Here is a 23086-nt window from a genome sequence, read left to right as displayed (position 1 = left end):
CGTCTTATTACATAAATAGAACTAGATTTTTCCTTAACAACAACTTAGGTAGTAGATTTATAACAAAAAAGAAAACAAGGTGGTAGTTGCTATGTATTTTATTATCATTTTAATTATGTTCTTGTAACAATAGGTACGGACAATCCAACATAAGTATTATTTTAATGATCTAACATCTATGTTTACATTATGTATAAGTATATTGGTTGTCTCTCGACAATGCTACCGGGTAAAGGTTCTTTTAAATACGGTAAAAATGTACGAATAGATAGACGATTTCACTGAAAGAAGACTTCAATTTATTTCAAACTAGCGACCCGCCCCAGCTTCGCATGGGTGCCATGGTGATATATTATGCATGTATTATACATACATATAAACCTTCCTCTTGAATCACTCTATCTATTAAAACAAACCGCATCAAAATTCGTTTTAAAGATTTAAGCATACAAAGAGACATAGGGACAGAGAAAGCGACTTTGTTTTATACTATATGATGACAGCAAATTTCAATGATTGTGTGACCGAAAGTAGTATATTATACTACTTTTATCACTAGTAAAGGTATATAAATAATATGTCGTATGTCTTAACTATTTTTCCTGCCGTCTACAGGAAGAAATTCCAATAGCAATATTATGTAGTACCGATCTACTTCAACTATATTATCTGTGGTCCTTTATGTTATACGTATACGTGACTGCCTCGTTCGCCGAGTGGTTGCAAGTGCGACTGTCGGGCAAGGGGTCTCGGGTTCGATTCCCGGGTCGGGCGAAGTATTACTAGGCTTTTTTCGGTTTTTCGAAAATGTGCCTGGTATATGGCAATAGGCTCACCACCTATTACATGGGACTTACAGCATAAATTGTGAAATGTGGGTGTACATTGGCATTATGTGCCACAATGTGCACCTCTGCCTACCCCTTTAGGGATTAAAGGCGTGACGTTATAAAAATGTAGTACCTATGTACTTCAACTATAATATAGTCCTTAATGTCCTTAATGTTATTAATGTTTAATTGTCCTTAATGTTTAAAACGATAAATAAATAAATAATTTGTATATTTCCAGGTGAGATGTCAGTAATGTATCTGTTCACGAGATACAGGTTCAATTGGAACGAGGTGGACTTCAGCATGTTCTCTACTTACTCCATGTGTACTTCATTAGTAGGTGAGGATAATTTTCTTTTATATAGGCGATTTTATAATTTTTCAGTCATCGAGATTATGTTAGAGGTTTTTTTTGGAATCAAATACAATACGAAACAAGTTTCATTATAACTTTCGTGAGACATACTAAATTAATTATTATATTATCGGCTTATTCACGTAACTGTTTAATGAGGAACTCGATTATTTTCAAGCCATGCTAGAGGCTCATATTCATGAGCAGCATTCCGCGACACACGACACGACGAAACAAGTTTCATCTTTTCGTACATTATTGCGGAAAAAATGTACCGAACATGGGGCTTAGGGCCTATGTGTTATTCAGACCAGAATCTACCCCTGTTCCAAATTTCGTCTGGACCTCTATAGTCGTTTTGACGTGAAGGTGTAACAAACAAACAACATATAAAGTTTCGAATTTATGATATTAGCATCACTACAACTTTTCTCAGTGCGAAAAAGAATATTCTATGACTTGAATAAATAACGTATTATTAATTTATTTATGAAAACAGTAGTTATAACATAATTTTCAATATGTTTTTGTAAAAAGTACTTAATTGAATAAAACTGCAAAAAAATTATATTGTGAAGAAAATTAATTACGTTTTATAGATAGACTTATTATTACATTTTTATTGTGTCAAGGAATTTATTATGGGTTCGAATAATTTTATAATTTAAGTAAAACAAAAGGAATATACATATTTATTCGATAGTTTCTTTTCATAGCAATTTCAACAATGTGTATTTCTTATTTTTTGATTTTATGTATTTTTTTTCTAATGATTTTAGTATATGTTTCAGGTACTTTATTTTCGGTCGGTGTATTTAGTCATTTACTGAAATTTGATGATGCCATCATTGGTGTCATTTCGTGTACGAGTAAGATTCTGGCTGGCGTTATGTACGCCTTTGCTACAAAGACTTGGCATATTTATATAGGTGTGTATATTTTATAATACTTATGTATAGTGATTTACTCCATTATTTTAGAGAAATTTAAATTATGATGTTCTTATTTCTTTTATACTTACTTAATAATGAAGAAAATGCAATTCTTGTAAGCTGAATTTTGTTTGATTTTCTTTTTGAGTTACACTGTATATAGTCTGATATTAAAATAATTCAATATCTTTTTTATTTACAGCTCCATTGATAGAAGTATTTAACGGAACGTCATTTATTGCAATGAGGTCAATGGTCTCCAAATTAGTGGACAGAGATGAATTGGGTGAGTAAGAGTAACGCCATCTATTGGATTTCATTGGTATCACTAAGAGTTTTATCGAACCAACCAATCAACTGATGTTAACGCGCCGCTTGCGCTTGTAAATGATACGAATGTTAACTATTGGATCTGTTGGGAGTTTTTAGTTGATACATAATATTTTATTTTAAATAGACAATTGATTTTTAAAACTAGTAGATGCTATGTTTTTTCACTCGATATCATACAATGTAAATGTAAACAAAGGTATTTTTTTATTAATCGTCATCTAAAAGAGATAATTTATTGTTCACAGGCAAAGTAAATTCCTTCTACGGTGTAGCTGAAGCAATGATGCCCTTAATCTACGCTCCTATGTATACCACCGTGTATACGAGTACCATCAAGACCTTCCCTGGAGCATTCTTCCTTCTTGGTGGAGCACTTACTATGCCAGCTGTTCTTATATTTTTGTAAGTATTAGATATTCAAAGAAAAAATAATTTTACAAGAAATAACGTAAATCTCATTGTATTTAAAACCTTTGAACCGATTGCCTAACACCGAGCGTATTATGAATTTTCCTGATTCATATGAATTCCTGACATGACTGTAGTTACAAACAAAATTTTAACTAATCTAGATAGAGGATCGAGCACTTAGCTTCACCGACGGACAGACTGACACACTATTATTCTTTCTTTATTTGTTGAGATTTCAAAAGTATCTATTTGATTTAATTGAAATAAATGGTTTGATTTCGACTTTGATGTCTAAATCTGAAGGGTCCTAATTTTTGATCTTAATATTATTACAGGTGGTTGTACCTGGCCAACAAGAAACACATTCAAGCCAACCTTGACAATGAAGCTAAACTAAGAGCTGATGCAGAGAAGGTTGGTATAGAAAACAAAGCCTACGAGACTGATGAAACGGAGAAAAAAGACAATGTCAACACAACAGAAGAAAAAGAAGAAACAGTTCTACAATCACAAATAGAAATGGGATTTATTGAAAGTATTGTAAACAATAGCAAAGTACAACACTAAGATAAGACAGATGCTGTTACGGATAAAATAAATAAAATTATGAATTTAATGAAACTTAATAGAAATTATCAAGTGGGAGATTATTTTGTGGAAGAGGCAATAGCAGATTAGTTTTAAGAATGAATGTATTCCAATGCACAAGATAGATTTGTGAAATACCCGTACTTTCTATTTATAGAGGTTCATATACTTAGACTTCCTAGAACTATTCATTAAATTCATTACACGTAAATAATGTTGTTTATTAAAAAACTAATTTTATAGTAACTGTGATGATTAACATAAAGAAAAATGTGGAATTTTCTTATGTCGGACCTTTTTTTATGACGGGAGGAAAGCTTCAAAAGGCGCCTTGCTTTTTGGGGATAAAAGAAGACTAGAGAGTGTGGGATTTTTACCTCACTAAAAGCACCCCGGTGGCCATCCTCTGCACCTGTAAGGGACAAATAGACCTGTTTCGGAGTCTTAGTGTCAGACCTAGTGCTAAATGATTGCATTACTAGATAGCTATTGTTCGTTTCTAGCGCTCTTATACATATTAGTACAAATGACTAAATTCTGAATATATTTTATTAAACATATTTCAATGTTCCTTCATAAATGTAACGACTATTTGTTTAGACGCTGAATCAGTTTCTTCATCACTTAATAGGACTTCTTCCGCAATAATTTTACGATGACGTTTAAAGATTACTGACGAGAATTTTAATTAAGTGAAGCCATCTTACTCTTGTCGTTTCTATTCTCTTGGTACCTATTGAATACGAGAAAAAAGATAAGAGTTCATATAGAAAATTGGAATATTTCGATAGAATAATGAAAAAAATATAGTGATGTGTTTGTGATATTGATAAAAAAATTAAATAAAAGGCTGGTCCCAAATTTATCCTCCTAATCTAAAATGTTGAATGATGAATTAATCAATGTTTTTTTTTTCTAAATGAAAATATTAATTGTGATCTTTAATTTTTATAATGACTTTAGACAAGAGCCATATTTGACACTTCAGTTTCCTTCTCATTTTTTAAAAGAACCAGATAATTTAACTGACATACATTTAAAAGATGACGAATATAAAATTGTTGACAGTTCATATTTAATTTAGATCTATTTTAAATCAGATTTTATGTTGGATAAATTGGAAGTTTTGTAATGTATGGTACAAATAATTTAAAGTCCCTTTTATAAGTAAAATAATTAGTTACTTTTAACGGCAGGAAATTGCTTTGCGAAATTGATCAGGCTACTACACTATACATTGATCACTCATACTTACAGCAGTGATGTTATTGGAGATCTAATTTCGTTCTAATTCGAAGTGACCTAAAGATTAAAATTAAAAACAGTTTGTTTTGTTGTATTTCTGAAATGATATAAATAAATATGTCCCGTAACTTACCAAAAAGACGAAAGGTGTTTTATATGTTTTTTAATTTTCATGTTTTCTTTCTTTTTGTCTTATTTCACTTTGAAAATAAATTTATCGTGAGGCTGGCAGTTATTTTCCAAGTAGGTACCTTTGTAAGATGAAAATTATGTATTGTTTGTAGAAAGAAAAACTCGCAAGACGAAAGTTTTGCAAACCCAATGAAGTGATATATTTTAGTGTAGGTATTTAGTTATAAGTTAATTGTACGTAGTTGTTATCGTTATTAATATTGTGTGAGTACTTATTCAATGAAAAATAAATAAATATTTTTAAATTTTAATGTTTGCGGTTTTTATTTTCGTTTAGTAGGTATCTACACGTGTTCTGTGGAGTTGTAAAGGGTATTAAGTATGTGGATTTTGAAGGCACTCTTTTGTTGAAATTTTCCATTATTGTTTTACGTAGGTAAATGTGGCTGAATTTGATATTGACATAGCGCTCAATTTCCTCCTTTAAGGCGTGGGTGTTCTTGAGCTTGTTGATATAAACCTTACTCTTCAAAAACCCCAAAGAATCCACTAAAACTGGAAATTACACGAGCAGAAAACTAACTCATGTAGTACCTAATTAAATTGTTTCTCCTGCTGTATGTAAGGTCATTTACCCTATATGCTATTCTATAATTATCCCTATACATACTGTATACTAGTAATATAAATCAATTAAAAAATTACAATTATTAATTATGAGCCAGTATTTTTTCTATCAAAATTTCTTCGTGCGTGGATTTTGGGACACCCGTTATAAGGGAATTTATTACCTACTAGTCAGTAGAAGCAGATATCCCTAAAATAGTAAGTAAATTCCGATATTGAATGGTAATTGGCATAAAAGTCGCTGATCTTGCTTCTTGTAAAGTTTGCCTCTGGTGAAGAATTTTCCGAATTTTTCAAATCGCAATCGGACGGTCAATCAATGAAACACAAAAGTTCACATTACAAAAGTGTGAAATAGTCATACTTTGGGACGAATGGGCCGGCTCAACCGCAGTGATACCACGGCCTCACGGAAAACCGACGTGAAACGATGCTTGCGTTGTGTGAGTGAGGCTAGGTTACCGGAGGCCCAATTACCTTTCCCAATCTTCACAATCCCCGATTCTCCAAAGAAAACCCATAAATTCCTAACCCCCAAAAGGCTGGCAACGCACTTGTAACGTCTCTGGTGTTTCAGGTGTCCATGGGGCGCGGCGATTGCTCACCATCAGGTGATCCGTCTGCTCGGTTACCGGATTATAAATAACTAAACTTTTGTCTTTGTAATATAGGTATAGAGGAACTACAGATAAATAAGAGATATCGTCTTAAGAATTATTGATTTCATGTTTCCCATACACAATATACATATCTTTTAATACGGTATCGTTTCTAAGGAGTGAAATAAAAAATAAAATTGATTGAAACATCCATTTATTCCTCACTAATTCGGAATAAGTACATCGGTACACATAATCAAAGAGTAAATGCTAATTACAAACAGCATTAAAAATACAATCACAATAATATCTACCTCAAATAAAATACAATATTACAAAGTATAAAAATATAACAAAAAAAAACCGAAAACATTTGAGACTCCTATATTACATGTACATAGATCTTTAAACATTCGTATCCATATAAATTCATTCAATGAGCTTCTAGCGAAATATCAGACCATTTTATTGTCTTACGACAAAGCAGACTTCATACTTTCCTTGTTCTTTAAAAACTAGTACAAACATGTATAATTGTAAAATCTTACACAAAATTTACGGTGTACATTGATAGACAACATTCATTTATATTTATGCAGCGCAAAGTATTTCATATACTTTGTGGGGTACTTCTTTACCGGCGAATGAGATGTACAGCACTTTGTGGCTGGGATGTACCTGCGAGAAGAATTCACTGTTTAATATTTCAAATTAACATACTTAGACAAGGTTGTCGGAATGTCTAATAACTTCTACTGTTTAAAAAAAAATGAACTCCATGAATGTACTTACAAAAACAATAAAGGAGATACCTAATTATCAAGTTTAGAAACCAATGATTTTTTTATTAAATGACACAAATATCGATCTTAAATCGAATTATGCTAAACCACTGAAGATACAAAATAAGAAATTACAGACCATTACATTAACCTAATCTAATCAGACATATTTTTTTTCATCAGATTTTGGACTTTATCCCAAAAAAGTAAAGTCGAGAACCAACTTATTACTAGACAAGAATCCATAAGTACAATCGTTAAAAGAATTACCTTTCCAGGTGTCAACGATCCTTGCTCCCTAGCCCTGCCGACGTACAGAGGCTCTCCATTAGCAGTGTTACCAGCTACAATAGCATTTTGGGGAATGTTACCATCCCCAGTCTCCTGCCACCTGATCCTCTCTGGGCGAGCGCAACATACCTGTAGAAAACAGAATAGATTAACAAATAACGTCACGGGTTTTCACCAAGACCTAATAATAGTAGTTGTTTGATGATCTCATGAATAGCCAAAATTGGGGGCAGTACGTAGTAACGTAGTTATGTGAGAAGAAGTGGATTGAGTTGTTCAAGGCCATGTGATTTTTGTGCAAATTGAATGGTAATCCGAGGAACGTCGTCGTAAGATACGTCTTACTTCTGTTTACACGTGGATGCATAGATTGTATAGAAATAAACATAATAAGTTAAAGCAAACATGATGAAAATAGCTAAGTAAGTAGGTAATGAAATATGTAAAGTTTAATCCAAGCGTTCCAGGTAAAACTATAATTGGATAGCTAGTCACCTTTGACCAGACATTTGTTTTCAAATTAGCATGTATTCAACCAATAACTATAGACCACGTACCACGTCATTACTCCGAGTCACATTACAAAGTCCCACATACATAAGTACCTAAGTATATAAACAAAGTGATAGTCAGTTCACATTAAGTACGTCACAATTTCAAACAGTTACGTTGACTCATTTAGTTCGTCGTCATACTCATTAAAATGTTGCATTAACTACTAAACAATTTCACAATATTAATGAGTCAATCTTTTACGAGTTTTATGTTTTACTCAGTGATTTAGTTGATAACTAATATAATTGTAATGTTTTATCTCTTCTCATTGCATTCGTCATAACTGGGCGTTTATTTATATCAGAAGTAATTTTGTGTAACCGTGTCAAATCGAGATTCATACATCCATAATCATATTATGCTTAAGTATAATCATCATCATCAGCCGAAAGACGTCCACTGTTGAACAAAGGCCTCCCCTTAAAGCTTAAATATGCAAAGACATAATACAGGGTGTAAGCGGAACGCTCCCGAAAAACGCCACCAATTGTTTATGTTTTTATAATTTTAATCGTTTTTGTGTTTGTATTATTCATGCTATATTAAAATTCAGCATTAGATTACAACTATATTATTACTTAAAATAAACATTGAATTCTTTATTTTTTTTTTAAATAATACACGTTTTTTACCATCACCTGTTTGCGACGTTTGGGAGCGTTCCGCTTACATCCTGTATATTATTTTTACAACCAGAAGGGTTCTCACAGAAGTGTTTAGTTACCGCTTTAAGAATACTTCCATCTTCACTGACTACAAAAAAACACATTGAAGCTATTGTATTATTTTGCTTTCGGGTGAGTTTGGCATTATACCAAAGTGACTTCACAAAATCTAGTAAAGAATACAAGTATTTATTCAGTAAACACGCAAGTAACCCTACATTGAATACTTATGGAAATTATGGAAGTATTTTGGTCTCATGATCGATAAACACGTTGAGATGGTAACAGAGACGTGGGCGTTCTTAAGAACAAAATTCACAAAGATTTTCCTTCAAAAATAAGGTAAAGGTATACAATACACCTACTTGTCATCGTGTTATTCATACAGTCCAGTGTGTAACAAAGGACGAAAAAAGAAAAAAATATTTGTAATAAATCAAGGTCCATACTTTGGACAAACGAAAATCCGGTAAGATCCAGTAACGTAAGTCACCGAAAACCGACGTGAAACAACGCTTGCGTTGTCTGAGTGACGTTACCGAAGGCCCAATTCCCTCCTTCCCAATCCCCGATTCCCCAACAACCCTTAACCTCTCGTATGCCGTATATAAGACAACAATAGAAAACACATTGTGTCTCGCGTGGATCCACGTTCCAAACATACGAAGGGTTAAATTCCAAACCCCCAAAAGGCCGGCAACGCACTTGTAATGCTTCTGGTGTTTTAAGTGTCTTTGGGCGGCGGTGATTGCTTACCATCAAGTGATACGTCAGCTCGTTTACCGGTCCAAATTAAAAAAAAAAAATTACAAAACACCATGCAAAATCATGAATGCTTATGCATAATTACTCGATAATGATGTGGCTATCAATGCAACGGAATAATGAGTCACTAAACTGTTTTTCAAACTCTAATTAGCTGGCATTACTATTAATTGTTTTGTAAACGATTGTTGCTCAATGTTTAAGAAGTTTCCAATTTCCTATTTTAAAATCAGTCCTCCTCTAAAGGTCATGTGGTACAAAATCTCACTAAACTTATTTAAGAATAAATATAAAGAATGAAACAAATAATAAATAAAGAATAATAAATAAAGAATAATGAATAAAAAAAGAATAATAAATAAAGAATAATGAAACAATTAATAAAGAATAAAATTACAAACCTCAATGTTCTTGACGCTATTTTCATTTCCACCCCAGGGGACATAAGCGGCCCTATGTTTCACAGCCAATTTACCAGGAATCAGATCGCCTTCAAATCTGGCCCTGATAACCCAGAGTGGGCTACCATCATGTCCCTCGTATCCACCAACTACAGCGCGATCACTGAGCGCTTGAGCATCGTTCGGGTTAGTAGGAACCCATTCGACAGCAGCTGCAATTAAATATACTTACTAAAATTAATACACATAATTGGACTCAAGTTTTTAACAAATTTCTTTCATCTAAAAGTCTATGAATCTTCAAGAATAGAGACACGATCGTTTTTTAGTAAAGTAATCGAGTACCTATCAAACGTCGGGGTTTCTCGATCGTTTTCAAGAACGCTCATTTGATTTTGAGTAACGGTCAAAAGTGATCAAGCATGGCTCGCACGATATCATAATGATCAATGATGTTTTGTCCATAGAAGCCAAAATTTACCGATCTCCTTTAAACAGATGACAAATTACCCTAGACCAATTAGAATAAAATAATGCTTCAAAGCATGCACTAGATATTAATAGACCTTGAAAAAAGTTCGCTCGAGCTAAAAATATCTATTTTTTGTCGGAGATTGGATTCGCGTCTTTAAAATTCCTAGAATATTAGTTCGCTGTCGATATTATTGGATAACTAAATTAAAGGGGCATTTAGATACTTATTACTATTCAGAATATGTAGCATATCTCATTGTTAGATCTCCTACTTCGATGAAATGGTAGTCTATTGGTTAGTATTAAACATATGCTGTTAAATTGAAAGCATTTGGCCTTTAACATTCAAAAAGTCTTACGTCCATAAGGAGAAGGGCCGCTAAAGGGAGGAGTTGGAACCGTGTTGTAGCCAAATCCTGGCACCGCCGGTGGAGCTGTAGGGGGGTAGGACAGTGATGTCTGTGGCTGTCCAGGCGGACCCTGGCCCTGACCCGGTTGGTAAGGGTATCCGAATGTTGGCTGATATTGCGGCTGGAAAGGCTGACCAAAACCAGGTTGGCCCGGTATTGGAGCAGCGGCGTTTACAGAGTTATATATCTGAGGGTATATCTGCGGTTGAGGCGGTGGGTACTGCCCCGGGTTTCCATACGGATCTGAAACAGAACAAAAATTTGAGAACAAAAATTGACTAAAGGCTATTTACAAAAACAAACCTGTTGGTGAACCATATTTAAATCTGCTAATAGACTGGTAAGTGAAAATCGTCGTTAGTAACAAATTGATGTTCCAAAATAAGAGTAATTAATTTTGACGTAGGTTTCAAAGGCCCATATTTGAGAACATGTCTTGTCCGTTGTTTTTGGACTCATAGCGTGACTGGGATTTTTAGGTAATCCTAGTTGATTTTTGTATACAGATCGATGATCTCACAGATCCAAATATAAAATTATGTTGAAAGTAGTCAGCTACATAGAAGTGTGTTGAAAATAACATACAAGTGGAAAGCATACAGGAATTTAGATAAGCGTTTGTAAATAAAAAAGACTATTATACAACTGTTTAATTTCTAAAACGTATTCTTTGAGATAGAGAGATCTCTGCTATCGTTTCAAATACGTTATGATGACATGAATATCATTGAAGTGACACATTTAATTCCGAATAAATTAAAATTGTTTTGTTTATTTACCTACACGCTGTTGATGCGAAAAATGTTTTACGTAATTCTGAAAAATCCAACAATAATATTGAATTTGATGATTTCGATCAATTTTTGCTATTGCTAATATCATAGTATAGTAGGTAATTATAATATTTATGGAATTCAGTTTATCAACAGCAAACCAGGAAATCGAGTCCTGCCTACTTACTTTTTGCAGAGTAATAATTAGCATTTTATATTTTTTTCCCGTTATTATTATAAAAACGGTTGGTAACCTTCTATTTTAGTAATATAATAACAATCTCTTTGTATATATTAGCAGATAAATTGTAATAGTTAAGACGATTATAAGTAATTGTCTTATATTAGTTACCATCCCGAATAGATAATATCTACGTTTATAAATAAAATAGATCTCAATTTGTGTTGATTATTGTATCACATAACTATTTTTGTAGTTACGATAATTTTCAAAGTTTAGTTAATTTGGATTTTTTGCCAAGATGACAAAGGCGATGTCTGCATAGTCTGGCAATTATAGTAACTGATTAGACTTCCTACATTCCGACAATCTGTTCCCAAGGACGATCGCTCCGAACTTCGAATATATAGTTGTTACATCATTCTATAGTAATCATAGTATCTTGCTACTGACTTTATGTATCATCCCATTTCTTGCGTATTTATTTTAAGTTAACTACAACTGATCTTTCTAAAGCCTCTGTCTATGTTTCCTATATATTTACTACGTATTAAGTAACTTTTGCTTTATGGAAAGCAAACATTAGTTAGTCTTTTGTCTACAAATTGTTTTTCCAAGTTTGAAAGTAATGTGGTTAGACGCCTCCAGGACACAGAAGAAAAGACTTGTCTGGGATAAAGAAACTAACACGAGCCAAAGTATTTTTATCGCGGGTAAACTTTTAAATGCCCATTTCTCATCTAGATTGGTAAAGCCCCAGACGGGATATATTAAAAAAGGGCTAAATTAAAAGTAACTTTAACAGACGAGCATGCATGAAAAGACTGATGAAGCGAAAGGTATGTAAGATTCGTATCAATTAGCGGTCCATTGTCTCTGCCTGCCCCCATGGGAGACAGGTGTGAAGTTATGTAATGTTATGTATTGGTAAAGCTAGATTTGTGTGTGAAAGAGAAAGAAATACATATCTTTAAAATTTTCCACTATTAAGTAAGATGAATGAGCATTGAGCACCTTAGATAAAACCTGCTTTTATATTATACAGACCTTTAGGTACAGTTATTTTGCTTTTCTTTAAGCAGTGTCAAGGTCATAGTCCGAACCTGTTGCTTCTACCTCGAGGCGAAATTTGTCTTAAGAAACCTTTCTTTCAAAATAGTTTAATATAATTTTTACTTTTTAAAGGAGCTGCAGCCTAATGTTAATTAAAGTACCGTAACGTATGTATGCCATAATATTTACATATTTGAGTTATCTTTTTACACTCTTATCTCTCATTAAATTGTCGTTATTATCAAATAGTGTTGTGCTCCAATAGTTTTCGTCAATTTAAGTAATATAATAGGAAAGAACTATCAAATACTTGAGATGATGATCATCCCAGTCTGTCATCATTATCACTATCATAATTATCAACATAACCTACAGCAGAACAGGTCTTCCTCTCTCATAATACTATTAACTATTTACTTCTTCTTTGTCCATGAAATTATCATCCTCTCTCATCTCTCACTAGCCATTTCCTAATGAGTGAGGATCGTGATCATCCTGGAATCGGATCGAACAAATTGTCTCCATCAGCTCCAGACTATGGCGGCAGGGGTGCGTAGAACCTATAACTATGCTGGGTCATCTTTGAGTTATTCTGACCATTTAACTGGCAATAACTAGCATAAGGGCACTATGAGTACACGATAGAATGAAGGACTAGAATATGGACACTGTAGGCATAGTCAGCGATAATATGCAACAGTATCAAGGGTGGGAGAGCCATGCTTCGGTACGAATGGGTCGGCTTGACCAGAGTGATACCACGGCTTCACAGAAAACCGACGTGAAACAAGGCTTGCTTTGTTTTTTGCTGTATGAGTGAGGTTACCGGAGGCCCAAATACCCTCCTTCCCAATCCCCTTTGTCCCAACAACCCTTCAAGTCCTAACCTCCTAAATACCTGCAACGCACTTGTAACGCCTCTGATGTTCGCTGTGATCAGAAACGCAATCGCCGATGCGATTGCTTACTATCAGGTGTTCCGGCTGCTCGTTTACAAGCTTATTCCATAAAAAAGACAGTTTGTCGTAACAGGAACATCGTTTTGTTTACATTTTGCAATCAACAATAGCGTTGTGAAAGTGTTATGGTAGGCGTGACTTCGGTAGTCCCACTACGATGCTGTTATCTAACAAACATTGGAAAGCCGCTGCGGAGAAATTTCAATGCAAATAAACAAACATTTTATAGTTATAATTATCTCAATTTGGTAGTAAGATTTACAATGATCACTTACACATTATTTACAACTTAAAAATACCTAAAAAAGAAGGAATAAAAACTAACTTACAACTAAAATAAAGAAAAAATAAAATAAAAATTCTCGTTAGGTAGTGTTATTTGGTAGTGTTTAGTTATATAGGTATTTATTGTTAGTATTCTGTTTGGGGGCGTAATTAAAATGTTATTAGTCACAAGGCCGTGTCAGATTCATTATCTCATTGAGTAAATCTCATAAAACGTGACAAGATAAAACTTTATCTTAAAACTAAACTCATTAACTGGTTCTTATTGTAAGAAAATTGTTGATTCAAGTCTTAATTGTTATATTTTAAGGTAAAATATCAATAAGGCTCAATTTGCGATAGTTTCGCATACAATAAATATCAAATAGGACCTTAACTCTTCCGCATAGCTAAGCAGTGCTAAATTGATGTTCATATTAACGGACGGGACGCCTACCTAATTTACTTAAGGTTTTACCTGAATATATTTTAAATACCCTACCTATTCATGTTATCTAGGAAACATCATAACAATGCAGCAAAGGAAAATGATGTAAAAATTATGCAATATTAAGCCTTAACCTTCTTAGATTTAAGTACGAGTTTCACTTTTATGAACAACCAGTCCGTAACGTAATTATGTACATACGGTAAATAATTAGTAAATTTCGACGCTGAAACTGTCTATAAATACCTAACAACTTAGAATAAAAATATTTTGAAATACACACGCTCTTCAATACCGGTAGTTCGCACAATATCACATGACAACCAACTTGTTTGTTTTTGTTACATTCTCTTTATTGTTAAACTGAACATTGAATTAAATATTAATAAGAAACAGTTAAGATATTGTAATAAAAAAGCCACTTACATCCAGACATCTTGGGATTGTTTTATAAATCACTGCACTAACGAACGAACGTGTTATAACTCACTAGTACTGGACACGACTACCGGCGTCGGGTCGGCACGGGCGATACGCAATAACAAAATAAATAGAATGGAATGAATGACGAGACGCGGCGGACGCGGCCTCTCAGTTTACTATTCAAAATGGCGGCGCGTCAGATGGCGCCACTGTGACGCTTGGTTAGAGAGGGAAGACACATAATATAGATATTCATATATAAAATCTACATCATGTTCCGTTACAATTAAATAGTTGGGAATGTTGGAAAATGACTAGATTTCCCATTAATTTTGAGGTGTTTGGTTGCCTTAGTGTAGTAGGTACACTCAAGTGTAAGTAGGTACACTTGAGTGTACCTACTCACAAGCTTGTTACTTTAACTCAGGAGGAGTAAAGGCAGAAATTTAGTTAGTGTCTAGAATAAATGATAAATAATATGTATTACTAATAGTAAATGCTATTTGGAATGTAATACTTCACTGAAAATAGCAGAGAATATTAAAAAAAAAATCGAATATTTCATTTTCATCACTCACAAGACATTTTTAGGTTTTTCAGCAGATCAGCAGCTACTGAAAATTGGTTTAAATTTGGTTTTAAACTGTAACAGGTTTAACAATCTGAAATATTTAGGTAGCTAAAAGAAATACTAACTAAATTCTTCATTAGTTTATCATTATAAACTTAGCAACCGATGAAAGTACCTATTGAAACAATATTGCGTGAAAATAATTCACCGGTCCTTGAAAATGTAATTCACCAGTTACGCCATCTAGCGCTAATTACTTGAACTAACAAACGAAGTACAGCTCAAAACGTGACGAGTTGGCGCGTCGAAATATCACCGAAGGAGTCTTATACAATACTATAACGATGAAATAGTTCTGATATAATTTCATAGAGGGCGCTAATGTAAAATATAGACTATAATTATTATTAAGGTTTTGATCACGGAATCATCCTTAGAAAAGAGATATATATTATCATTGTTGCATCTAAGGGTTGTTGAAAAAAGATACATTTTGACCAGACATTTTGAGTTACCAACTAGTGAATAGGAGAGAAATCCTGACCAAATCGAGTTCGTTGCTGGCAAAAATAGGTACTGCGATTGTACAAATACTTGAGGAGTCCTCAGCATAAAGTGAATCAGGTGCCGATTGCATTGACAGTTTAATTTTAGCGGATGAGATTCCAAAACGTTGTATTGGCGAAATTCCGTGTCGGGATTCCCGGCAACACAATATGCCAACAATTTTAAGGAAAAACAAAACAATGCCAAAATTTTAAACTACACGGACGGGCATTATAATATAAAATGTAGATTACAATATAGTAGCCAAATAAATAGAAAAAATAAGTAAATATCATTCATTACAAAAGGAAATAACCCGATTATGGAACAAACCATACAAGTCGGACCCATAGTCATAGGAGCGTCCCGAATGGTAGCTACATCATCCACAAATATTGCATATAGTTAGACTCCAACATTAACATCCACATCATCCAAAAACAGGCAGAAAACAGGCAGCTATTCACACAACCACCATCCTCAGTAAAGTTTTGGAGAACACTACTACTAAAAACTATACAACGTGTAACAAATAACAAAAAAGGGGTACACATATCAATTGCACGGTTTCTAGATAACATAAAACTCATGTTTTCATGGTACCAAGTTATGAATATTTTAAATACCGCCGCCGCGCGAATCAAAATCAGGTACCGTACATAGACAGATACTAGGCGATCAGATTGACAGAAAAAATGTTTCGTTATACTAGCGAATGAACCCTGAAGTGTTGTGACACGTTTGTATGATTTGATATGAAACTTTGTATAGAGATTCTATTCAACCCGTAGTCTTCAGTGCTTCTTGATGTATATGGGTATTTTGTTACACGTTGTATACTTAGATAGGGTGCGCGACCCTCCTCTTCCTTGAGGGTCACAGGGCGGGAGGATTGTGAAATACCGACTCACACGAGTCGAGATGTAAGGCCACACCACATTATATAGTATAGATATAGAAAACCAATAGCTGCACAATTTGATTAAAGAATGTGGTTTAAAGTGACAAAAAGCCAATTATAGATTTTCACAAGTAGAAAATATAAAAGCATGTCAACACAATTAAAGTGCTATTAAATTTACTAATATTAGTTACGATAAAATTAAACTATAGGCAACCCATAATGTTGCTCAAATTAATACATACATTAAGGACTGTTAAATGGATCAAATAAAAATTCTTTACAGAGTTTAATAAATTCATTGCTTGCTCGCACAATATACGATATACTCCTATAGTTGGTTGAGGAAGAAGATAAAATCAATTTTGGATAAAGTTTATTTAGATGTTTGTTCTATCTTTATTATCATCATCGTTTTTTTTAAAAGGGGTGAATCACGGCTCGGTCTAGGCGAGAGGTAGTGTCAGACTCTTACTAACTAACAAGTGCGAGTCGGACTCGCCCATGAAGGGTTCCGTAACAGCAAGTAGATGACATAATATTATAAAAGTTATAAAATAACTTGGTTTTACATATTGTTTGTATGAACGTGAACGACAAAGTTATATTGGCGGTTTATGAAAATGTTTAATTTCTTAAAAACGAATAATGATATCTCATTCAAACTAATTTTCGTTGTAAGTTTCTATTGAAATCTACAGCATATATTTTTTTTAGTTTTCTCACTCTCTTTTATTTAAAAAGTTAGAGGGGGAGACATTATTTTTTCCACTTTGGAAGCGTCTATCTTTCAATCGGTTGATTTTGACGAAAAATGGTTGTAGGAACCTTAATGCCTTTTTTAAAGACCTATCCATAGACACCCATCACGGTAATGTTACCTGAAAAAAATTTTTTTTTGATCAGTTCCATGTATGGGGGCCCCCCTTTAATTTTTAAATTTAATATATAGGGTGTCCCAACAAGAACGCAAGATTTAAATTTTAAATAAAACGCAGATATTTTTAAAAAAATCGTGAAAGCTTTATAATATCTTAAAGTAGAGAGGATGAGGTTATCTATGGAACAATACATCGGGCAGATGGCTACCGCTGGTTTGCTGAAACATACGCTATCTTTCAATGAAATTTTCAATGACCGTTTTGCATAAATGCTGCGGCATTTCCTTAATACAGCGTCCAATTTCCTTTTTAAGGCTTGAGTCGTCGTCGGCTTATTCGCAAAAACCATCGACTTTAAGAAACCCCAAAGAAAAAAGTCTAATGGTGATAAATCACATGATCTAGGCGGCCAATTCTGGTCTCCAAAACGTGAAATAACACGACCGGGACATGACTGATGCAGCAATTTAATTGTTTCTCTGGTTGTATGACATATGGTGCTATCTTGTTGAAACCACATTCCCTCCAAAGCCATTTCTTCATTTCGAGGTACTAAAAGACTGGTTATCATTTTACGATACCGAACACCATGATTGACTGTTTGCGCTTGACCTGGCTCATTTTTAATCGTGTAGCGCTCCATTTTTACTAACCTTGTACCTTATACTAACAAAAAATAACACTTGTTCAAATGTCAAACAATGATACTTCGAATGCCGCCAAATTTAAATCTTGCGTTCTTATTGGGACACCCGTTATTTTATTCAAAATTCGAATAGCGGTTATCGAAATACATCAACCTACAGAGTTTCAACTATGTAGGCCCAACAGTTTCGGAAATAAATGGCTGTGACATACGGACGGACGGACGGACGGACGGACGGACGGACGGACGGACGGACGGACGGACAGACGGACAGACGGACAGACGGACAGACAGACAGACATGACGAATCTATAAGGGTTCCGTTTTTTGCCATTTGGCTACGGAACCCTAAAAACTACGTTCCTACTCCTGGATAACCCGCTAGGAAGACCGTAACTGCTTAGTGGGAAATACGCTTGGTGACATGCCAACCAAAATATCCAGAATTTTGGTGGGGCAGTCATTTCTTTAAAAGTACGTACTTTCCATTTCTTTATTTATTGTGCATCAAACGTTTGTAACTAGCGGTTGTGTCTAGTGCTAAGTATTGAGCTAATTAGTGCTGTGATTTGTAATAAGATACCAAGATGTTTAATAGTAAGTACAGTAAGTCACAGTATAGGTACTAACACCAGTCTCACCCCCAATTATATGGGACTTATAACACAAATAGTGAAAAGTAGGAGTACATTGTATAGCGTTACGTGCCGTAATGTGCACCGCTGTCTACTATTTCTAATATTGTTTATTTCACAGTTTTTTTTTTAATAAATTAGTTAGATTACAAAAGTTACAAAATTAAATGTAGTACGAATTGAAAACCTCCTCCTTTTTTTAATCTGTTAAAAATTTTAATCGACTCACCCCCTGAACTAACGATCGTAGAAATTCTTTACGCTTGAATATTAACTGTTATAATATTACTTATTTTACACTATATATTTATTTTTTGGATTTCAGTTTAAGTACTCTTTGTTTGTTTTAAGATTTTGATCCGCTTTTTAACGTAGCGTTTTTTGGAACATTCCCTTCTTCGGCTTAAACATTTAAAAAATATATATTTGGAATTTGTATGTCTGACTTACGTTGGTTGACGTGTGTTCAGCTATGGTTATTTTATTTCAGACCCGGGACAGAACCAGCCAACTGACCAGCATATGTTTTGGCAGATAAATGTTGCTCCAACACTTGGGCCAACCTCCAACAATATTGGTATAGACTCGCCTGCTAGTGGTAGTGGACAAGCGCTCCCATCAGCAATTCATAATGAAAACAAATGCCATAGTTGTAAAAAAATATTGGCTGAATGGCTACCAGTACCACTACAAGTACCACATTGCTGCCTTAACATCGCGCCCCCAGTGAAATGTTGTGGACGTAAGATATTTTTTTTATGGGGGAAATTTATCCTATGGCTTCTCCCGCTTTGGGTGGTAGTGTACAGAGGTTTTTCTTAACACGTTCTCCCACCCTCGTAATTTCTCCTGTATCGTGGGTGCGTTTACAAACATACAAGTTCACATACACATCACACCCAGACCCACAACAACAATTTGTGGATCACACAAAGAGTTGCTCCTGGCGAAACGGAGTTCGCCGGGTTTGCTAGTAATTTAATAAAAACCTTATTATATTTTATTATTGTTACATTTCAGCTGCTGTGGAATGGGTCACTTCTAACGCTAATGATGTTCATAAGCTTAGTGATCGTGCTGTAGTTGCTGGATTTGAGAAACATAACGGTAGCGCACTCTGGGTTATCAGAGGCAAGTACGAAGGCCATCTGATTCCTGGCAAACTAGTTTTGACTCATAAGGCCGCTTATGTTGGATGGGCTGGTGAACATGCCGTTAAGGAGTTCGAGGTATGTATTCATTTAAAATATCCTATCTAAGTTGCAACGACTCGACCAACGAGGCAGTTTCAAATACGTTATCTTTGCGGCGCATTCCAATAACCTACCGATCGGTAGATTTGCCTACCAGCGGTAGAATTTTGACATAAGCTCCATACAAAATGTGTCAAAATTCTACCTCTGGTAGGCAAATCTACCGATCGGTAGGTTATTGGAATGCGCCGTTAATGAAATGTTCTCGCTTGCAGGTATGTTGCGCTCGCCCAGAGAGGATAATGTGGCAGGTGGGCCGTAATGGACATGTTCCTCCAACTGCCATTGTAGCTGGCAGAACTGCTAATGGAGAGCCTCTGTATGTCGGCAGGGCTTTTCAGGAAGGATCACAGACGCCTGGAAAGGTAATCCATTTTACAAGTATACATAACTAGCTACTTCCGCGCGGTTTCACCCGCTCTGCTCGGCTCCTATTGATCGTGGCGTGATGATTTATAGCCTATAACCTTCCTCGATAAATGCGCTATCCAATACAAAACGAATTATTCAAATCAGACCAGTAGTTTCTGATATTAGAGCGTTTAAACAAACAAACTCTTCAGCTATATAATTAGTATTAGTATAGATTAGCGTCTGCAAGCGGCTTCACCCACACATCAACAGCCTATAAGTGGCTACTGCTGACCAAAGGCCTCTTCTCGTACGAAGAAGGTTTCGTCCGCCTACGTGTTATTTTAGACTACTTTTGTTCCAAATATGTCAATCCCTTAAAACTTACAAACCTTCGCATTTTTATTTAAAAAAAAGAAACACTTCCAATCTGTTCATAGGTTTTATAAAATAATGGTATCTACTTACCTAATAAAATAAGACTCTTCGGTATTTGATACGGAAAAATAATTTGTTCCAAAATTTCTCTTTTCAGATTCATCCCAGTTATCAAAAGCTGTATATTCCATTCTACGGAAGAGAAGCAGACCACACAGAATATGAAGTATTGTGCGCCGTAAATGTTGTCCACCTGTGTACTTGTCCATGTGTGTAATAGGGATGATGTCGGGGTATGAAAATTAAAAAAAGTATTTAGTCCGTCAGTCAAATTTCAAGGCTGTTTTATTGAAAGACAATATTTATGGTATACGATTAAACGTCCCATCGCACACGACCATCGCACTTGTGACCACTCGACCAACGAGGCAGTAACATTGTAATCTACCATAATACTATCATCAGAAAAATATTTAATTATTTGCTTTTCAGCAATTCATTGTCGATTTAAATATTCCTTACATTTAAATGTGAATACCTTAAATACTGAAAAATTACTCTAACAATTTTCAGTATTATTTTTTTAGTTAGCAGCACCATCTAGTTTGAGTTACTAGAACTAATAAAGAGAGTTAGTAAACAACTTATCAACGTGGAGGTAACAGTTTGGATAAAAAATTAAAGAGGGCGCTGGTGTAAAATACTGGAATACATACATACATACATATCGTCACGCCTTTAATCCCCGAAGGGGTAGGCAGAGGTGCACATTATGGCACGTAATGCCACTGTGTACACCCACTTTTCACAATTTATGTTGTAAGTCCCATGTAATAGGTGGTGAGCCTATTGCCATAAACCAGGCACATTTCCAGACTCCGTGCTACCACTGAGAAATTTTCGAAAAACCGAAAAAAGCCCAGTAATTCTTCGCCCGACCCAGGAATCGAACCCGAGACCTCTTGCCCGGCAGTCGCACTTTTAACTATTCGACCAACGAGGCAGTCAGTCCCTGTTTGTGGACTGTCTATCGCAGTCTGACACAGGGTTTCCCGAAGCCAATTTGACTAGATCAGTCCAGCGCAAATTACAGTAACTTACGTACTTTTTTTTTTTTAAGGGGGAAATCATCCAATGACTTCTCCCGCCTTAGGCGAGGCGAGAGGGAGTGTCAGATTCTTACTAACCAAAAACCACTCCGTTCCTACTTCTGCCCTTCGAGCCGGAGACCCGGTAAACCCGTTAGGTAGTCCGCAGCTCCGGATCAGGGATCAGCCCTACTGGGCCTGTAGTGGTCTGATGGCTCTTTGAGGCGCGCGCAGAACAAGACGCGCCGCACGCACGCACAGGTCACAGTAACGTACTTAGGTTATAATATAATTTTGTTTACGACTTGGGACACCAACAATGAGACAGTCTTTCTGTCACTATAATATGAAATATTTTTTTTTTTGAAAATAAAATAGTAATATAATAATACGCTAAAGTTTGATAAAATAAAAATGTCATATATGTACGAAGAACAATCTCGAGTGTATTGTTGAACATTGTTGCATTTATGTGTAAGTACTCTGAGACTTTATATTTTGTCTGAGATTTTATAACTCTCAGAGGAAATACATCTACCAACTATGACGCTTTTTCTTTATAACCGACTTAAAAAAAATAGAGGTTCTCAGTTTGACCTTTATGTATGTATGTTAGTGCGCGATTATCTCGCGATTGGCCGAATCGATTTTGATGCGATTTCAGCATATTATTTTCTCAGGTTTATGAAAAGGTTTTAGAGACTAGGGATTGCAATCCGGTATGATTTTCAATCCGGCCGGAATTCACCGGATTGATGCTAATCCGGCCGGATCCGGACGGATCCGGCCGGATTTTAAAGTTACTTAGGGCCTAGTATTTAGTGGTTTATAGTTTTGATAATAATGTATAAAAAGAAAATAAAATACGTATTTATGGAAAATAAAATCACTTTTAATTATATTTTTTGGTATTAATTGTAATTTTTGGTACTATTTGTACTAAATCAAATTATGAAACTATTTTTAATAATAAAGTAATCAGTCTGACTCTCACTTATTGCTGTACCTATCTATGTAAGTATCTGAAAGTACTTAAGTAATAATAATACTATTAAACTCTTATTAATAATCTACACAGTTATATAACAAAACAGTCTTTTAAATTTGTACTTATAAAATCAACAACTTCAGTTCATAATCCTAAGAAACAAAACAAGAAGCATTTATTTTCTGCAATGCAAAATTCAAATTAAAATTATTTCTGTGCCTGAAAAAACGATCTAAGAAAACAAATAGTGTTTATTGTACTGTCCTCCTAGTCTGCTTCTGATGGCACTACAAATATAACCTGCGGCAGAAAAGGCCATTTCTGCCTCAACACTGTTTTGCCTAATCGC

The 23086-nt window shown here is 34.7% G+C and overlaps 3 protein-coding genes and 1 long non-coding RNA gene across 5 annotated transcripts in view; 2 read left to right on the top strand and 2 right to left on the bottom strand.

The window, feature by feature from the left end:
* LOC118269541 (solute carrier family 46 member 3) overlaps positions 1-5140 on the top strand; it is a 34238-nt gene extending 29098 nt beyond the window's left edge. For both annotated transcript variants that reach the window (XM_035584677.2, XM_035584678.2), the window contains exons 4-8: positions 1072-1173; positions 1980-2117; positions 2323-2406; positions 2699-2855; positions 3200-5140. In XM_035584677.2, coding sequence (XP_035440570.1) covers positions 1072-1173; positions 1980-2117; positions 2323-2406; positions 2699-2855; positions 3200-3431 — 713 coding nt within the window. In that variant the 3' untranslated portion in view covers positions 3432-5140. The remainder of the gene's footprint in view (positions 1-1071; positions 1174-1979; positions 2118-2322; positions 2407-2698; positions 2856-3199) is intronic.
* LOC126912808 (uncharacterized) overlaps positions 1-23086 on the bottom strand; it is a 114637-nt gene that overhangs the window by 63209 nt on the left and 28342 nt on the right. The gene's annotated exons all lie outside the window — the stretch shown is intronic.
* Positions 6253-14675, bottom strand: LOC118269540 (leukocyte receptor cluster member 8 homolog). The gene is made up of 5 exons (XM_035584676.2): positions 14503-14675; positions 10348-10641; positions 9515-9726; positions 7108-7257; positions 6253-6733 (listed from the first exon to the last, which is right to left on the bottom strand). Exons 1-5 carry the CDS (start codon positions 14510-14512, stop codon positions 6647-6649), a joined length of 753 nt encoding a protein of 250 aa, XP_035440569.1. The 5' UTR covers positions 14513-14675; the 3' UTR covers positions 6253-6646.
* LOC118269539 (uncharacterized) lies at positions 18559-20999 on the top strand. The gene is made up of 5 exons (XM_035584673.2): positions 18559-18641; positions 19170-19421; positions 19700-19908; positions 20148-20297; positions 20819-20999. Exons 1-5 carry the CDS (start codon positions 18632-18634, stop codon positions 20936-20938), a joined length of 741 nt encoding a protein of 246 aa, XP_035440566.2. The 5' UTR covers positions 18559-18631; the 3' UTR covers positions 20939-20999.

This window comes from Spodoptera frugiperda, chromosome 30, assembly GCF_023101765.2.
Source record: "Spodoptera frugiperda isolate SF20-4 chromosome 30, AGI-APGP_CSIRO_Sfru_2.0, whole genome shotgun sequence".
In the NCBI taxonomy this organism is placed as follows: Eukaryota; Metazoa; Arthropoda; class Insecta; order Lepidoptera; family Noctuidae; genus Spodoptera; species Spodoptera frugiperda.
Note: the sequence above shows the minus strand (reverse complement) of the source record. Positions and strands in the feature narration are given on the sequence as shown.

What these genes read in the sequence shown, in the direction of transcription:
- LOC118269539 (XM_035584673.2), top strand. An exon ending in CCCAGTGAAATGTTGTGGAC is followed by an intron (nt 19,422 to 19,699) that starts GTAAGATATTTT and finishes GTTACATTTCAG; the next exon opens with CTGCTGTGGAATGGGTCACT. An exon ending in GATCACAGACGCCTGGAAAG is followed by an intron (nt 20,298 to 20,818) that starts GTAATCCATTTT and finishes TTCTCTTTTCAG; the next exon opens with ATTCATCCCAGTTATCAAAA.
- LOC118269540 (XM_035584676.2), bottom strand. An exon ending in CGGCCCTTCTCCTTATGGAC is followed by an intron (nt 9,727 to 10,347) that starts GTAAGACTTTTT and finishes ATTTAATTGCAG; the next exon opens with CTGCTGTCGAATGGGTTCCT. An exon ending in ATAGCGTCAAGAACATTGAG is followed by an intron (nt 7,258 to 9,514) that starts GTTTGTAATTTT and finishes TGTTTTCTACAG; the next exon opens with GTATGTTGCGCTCGCCCAGA.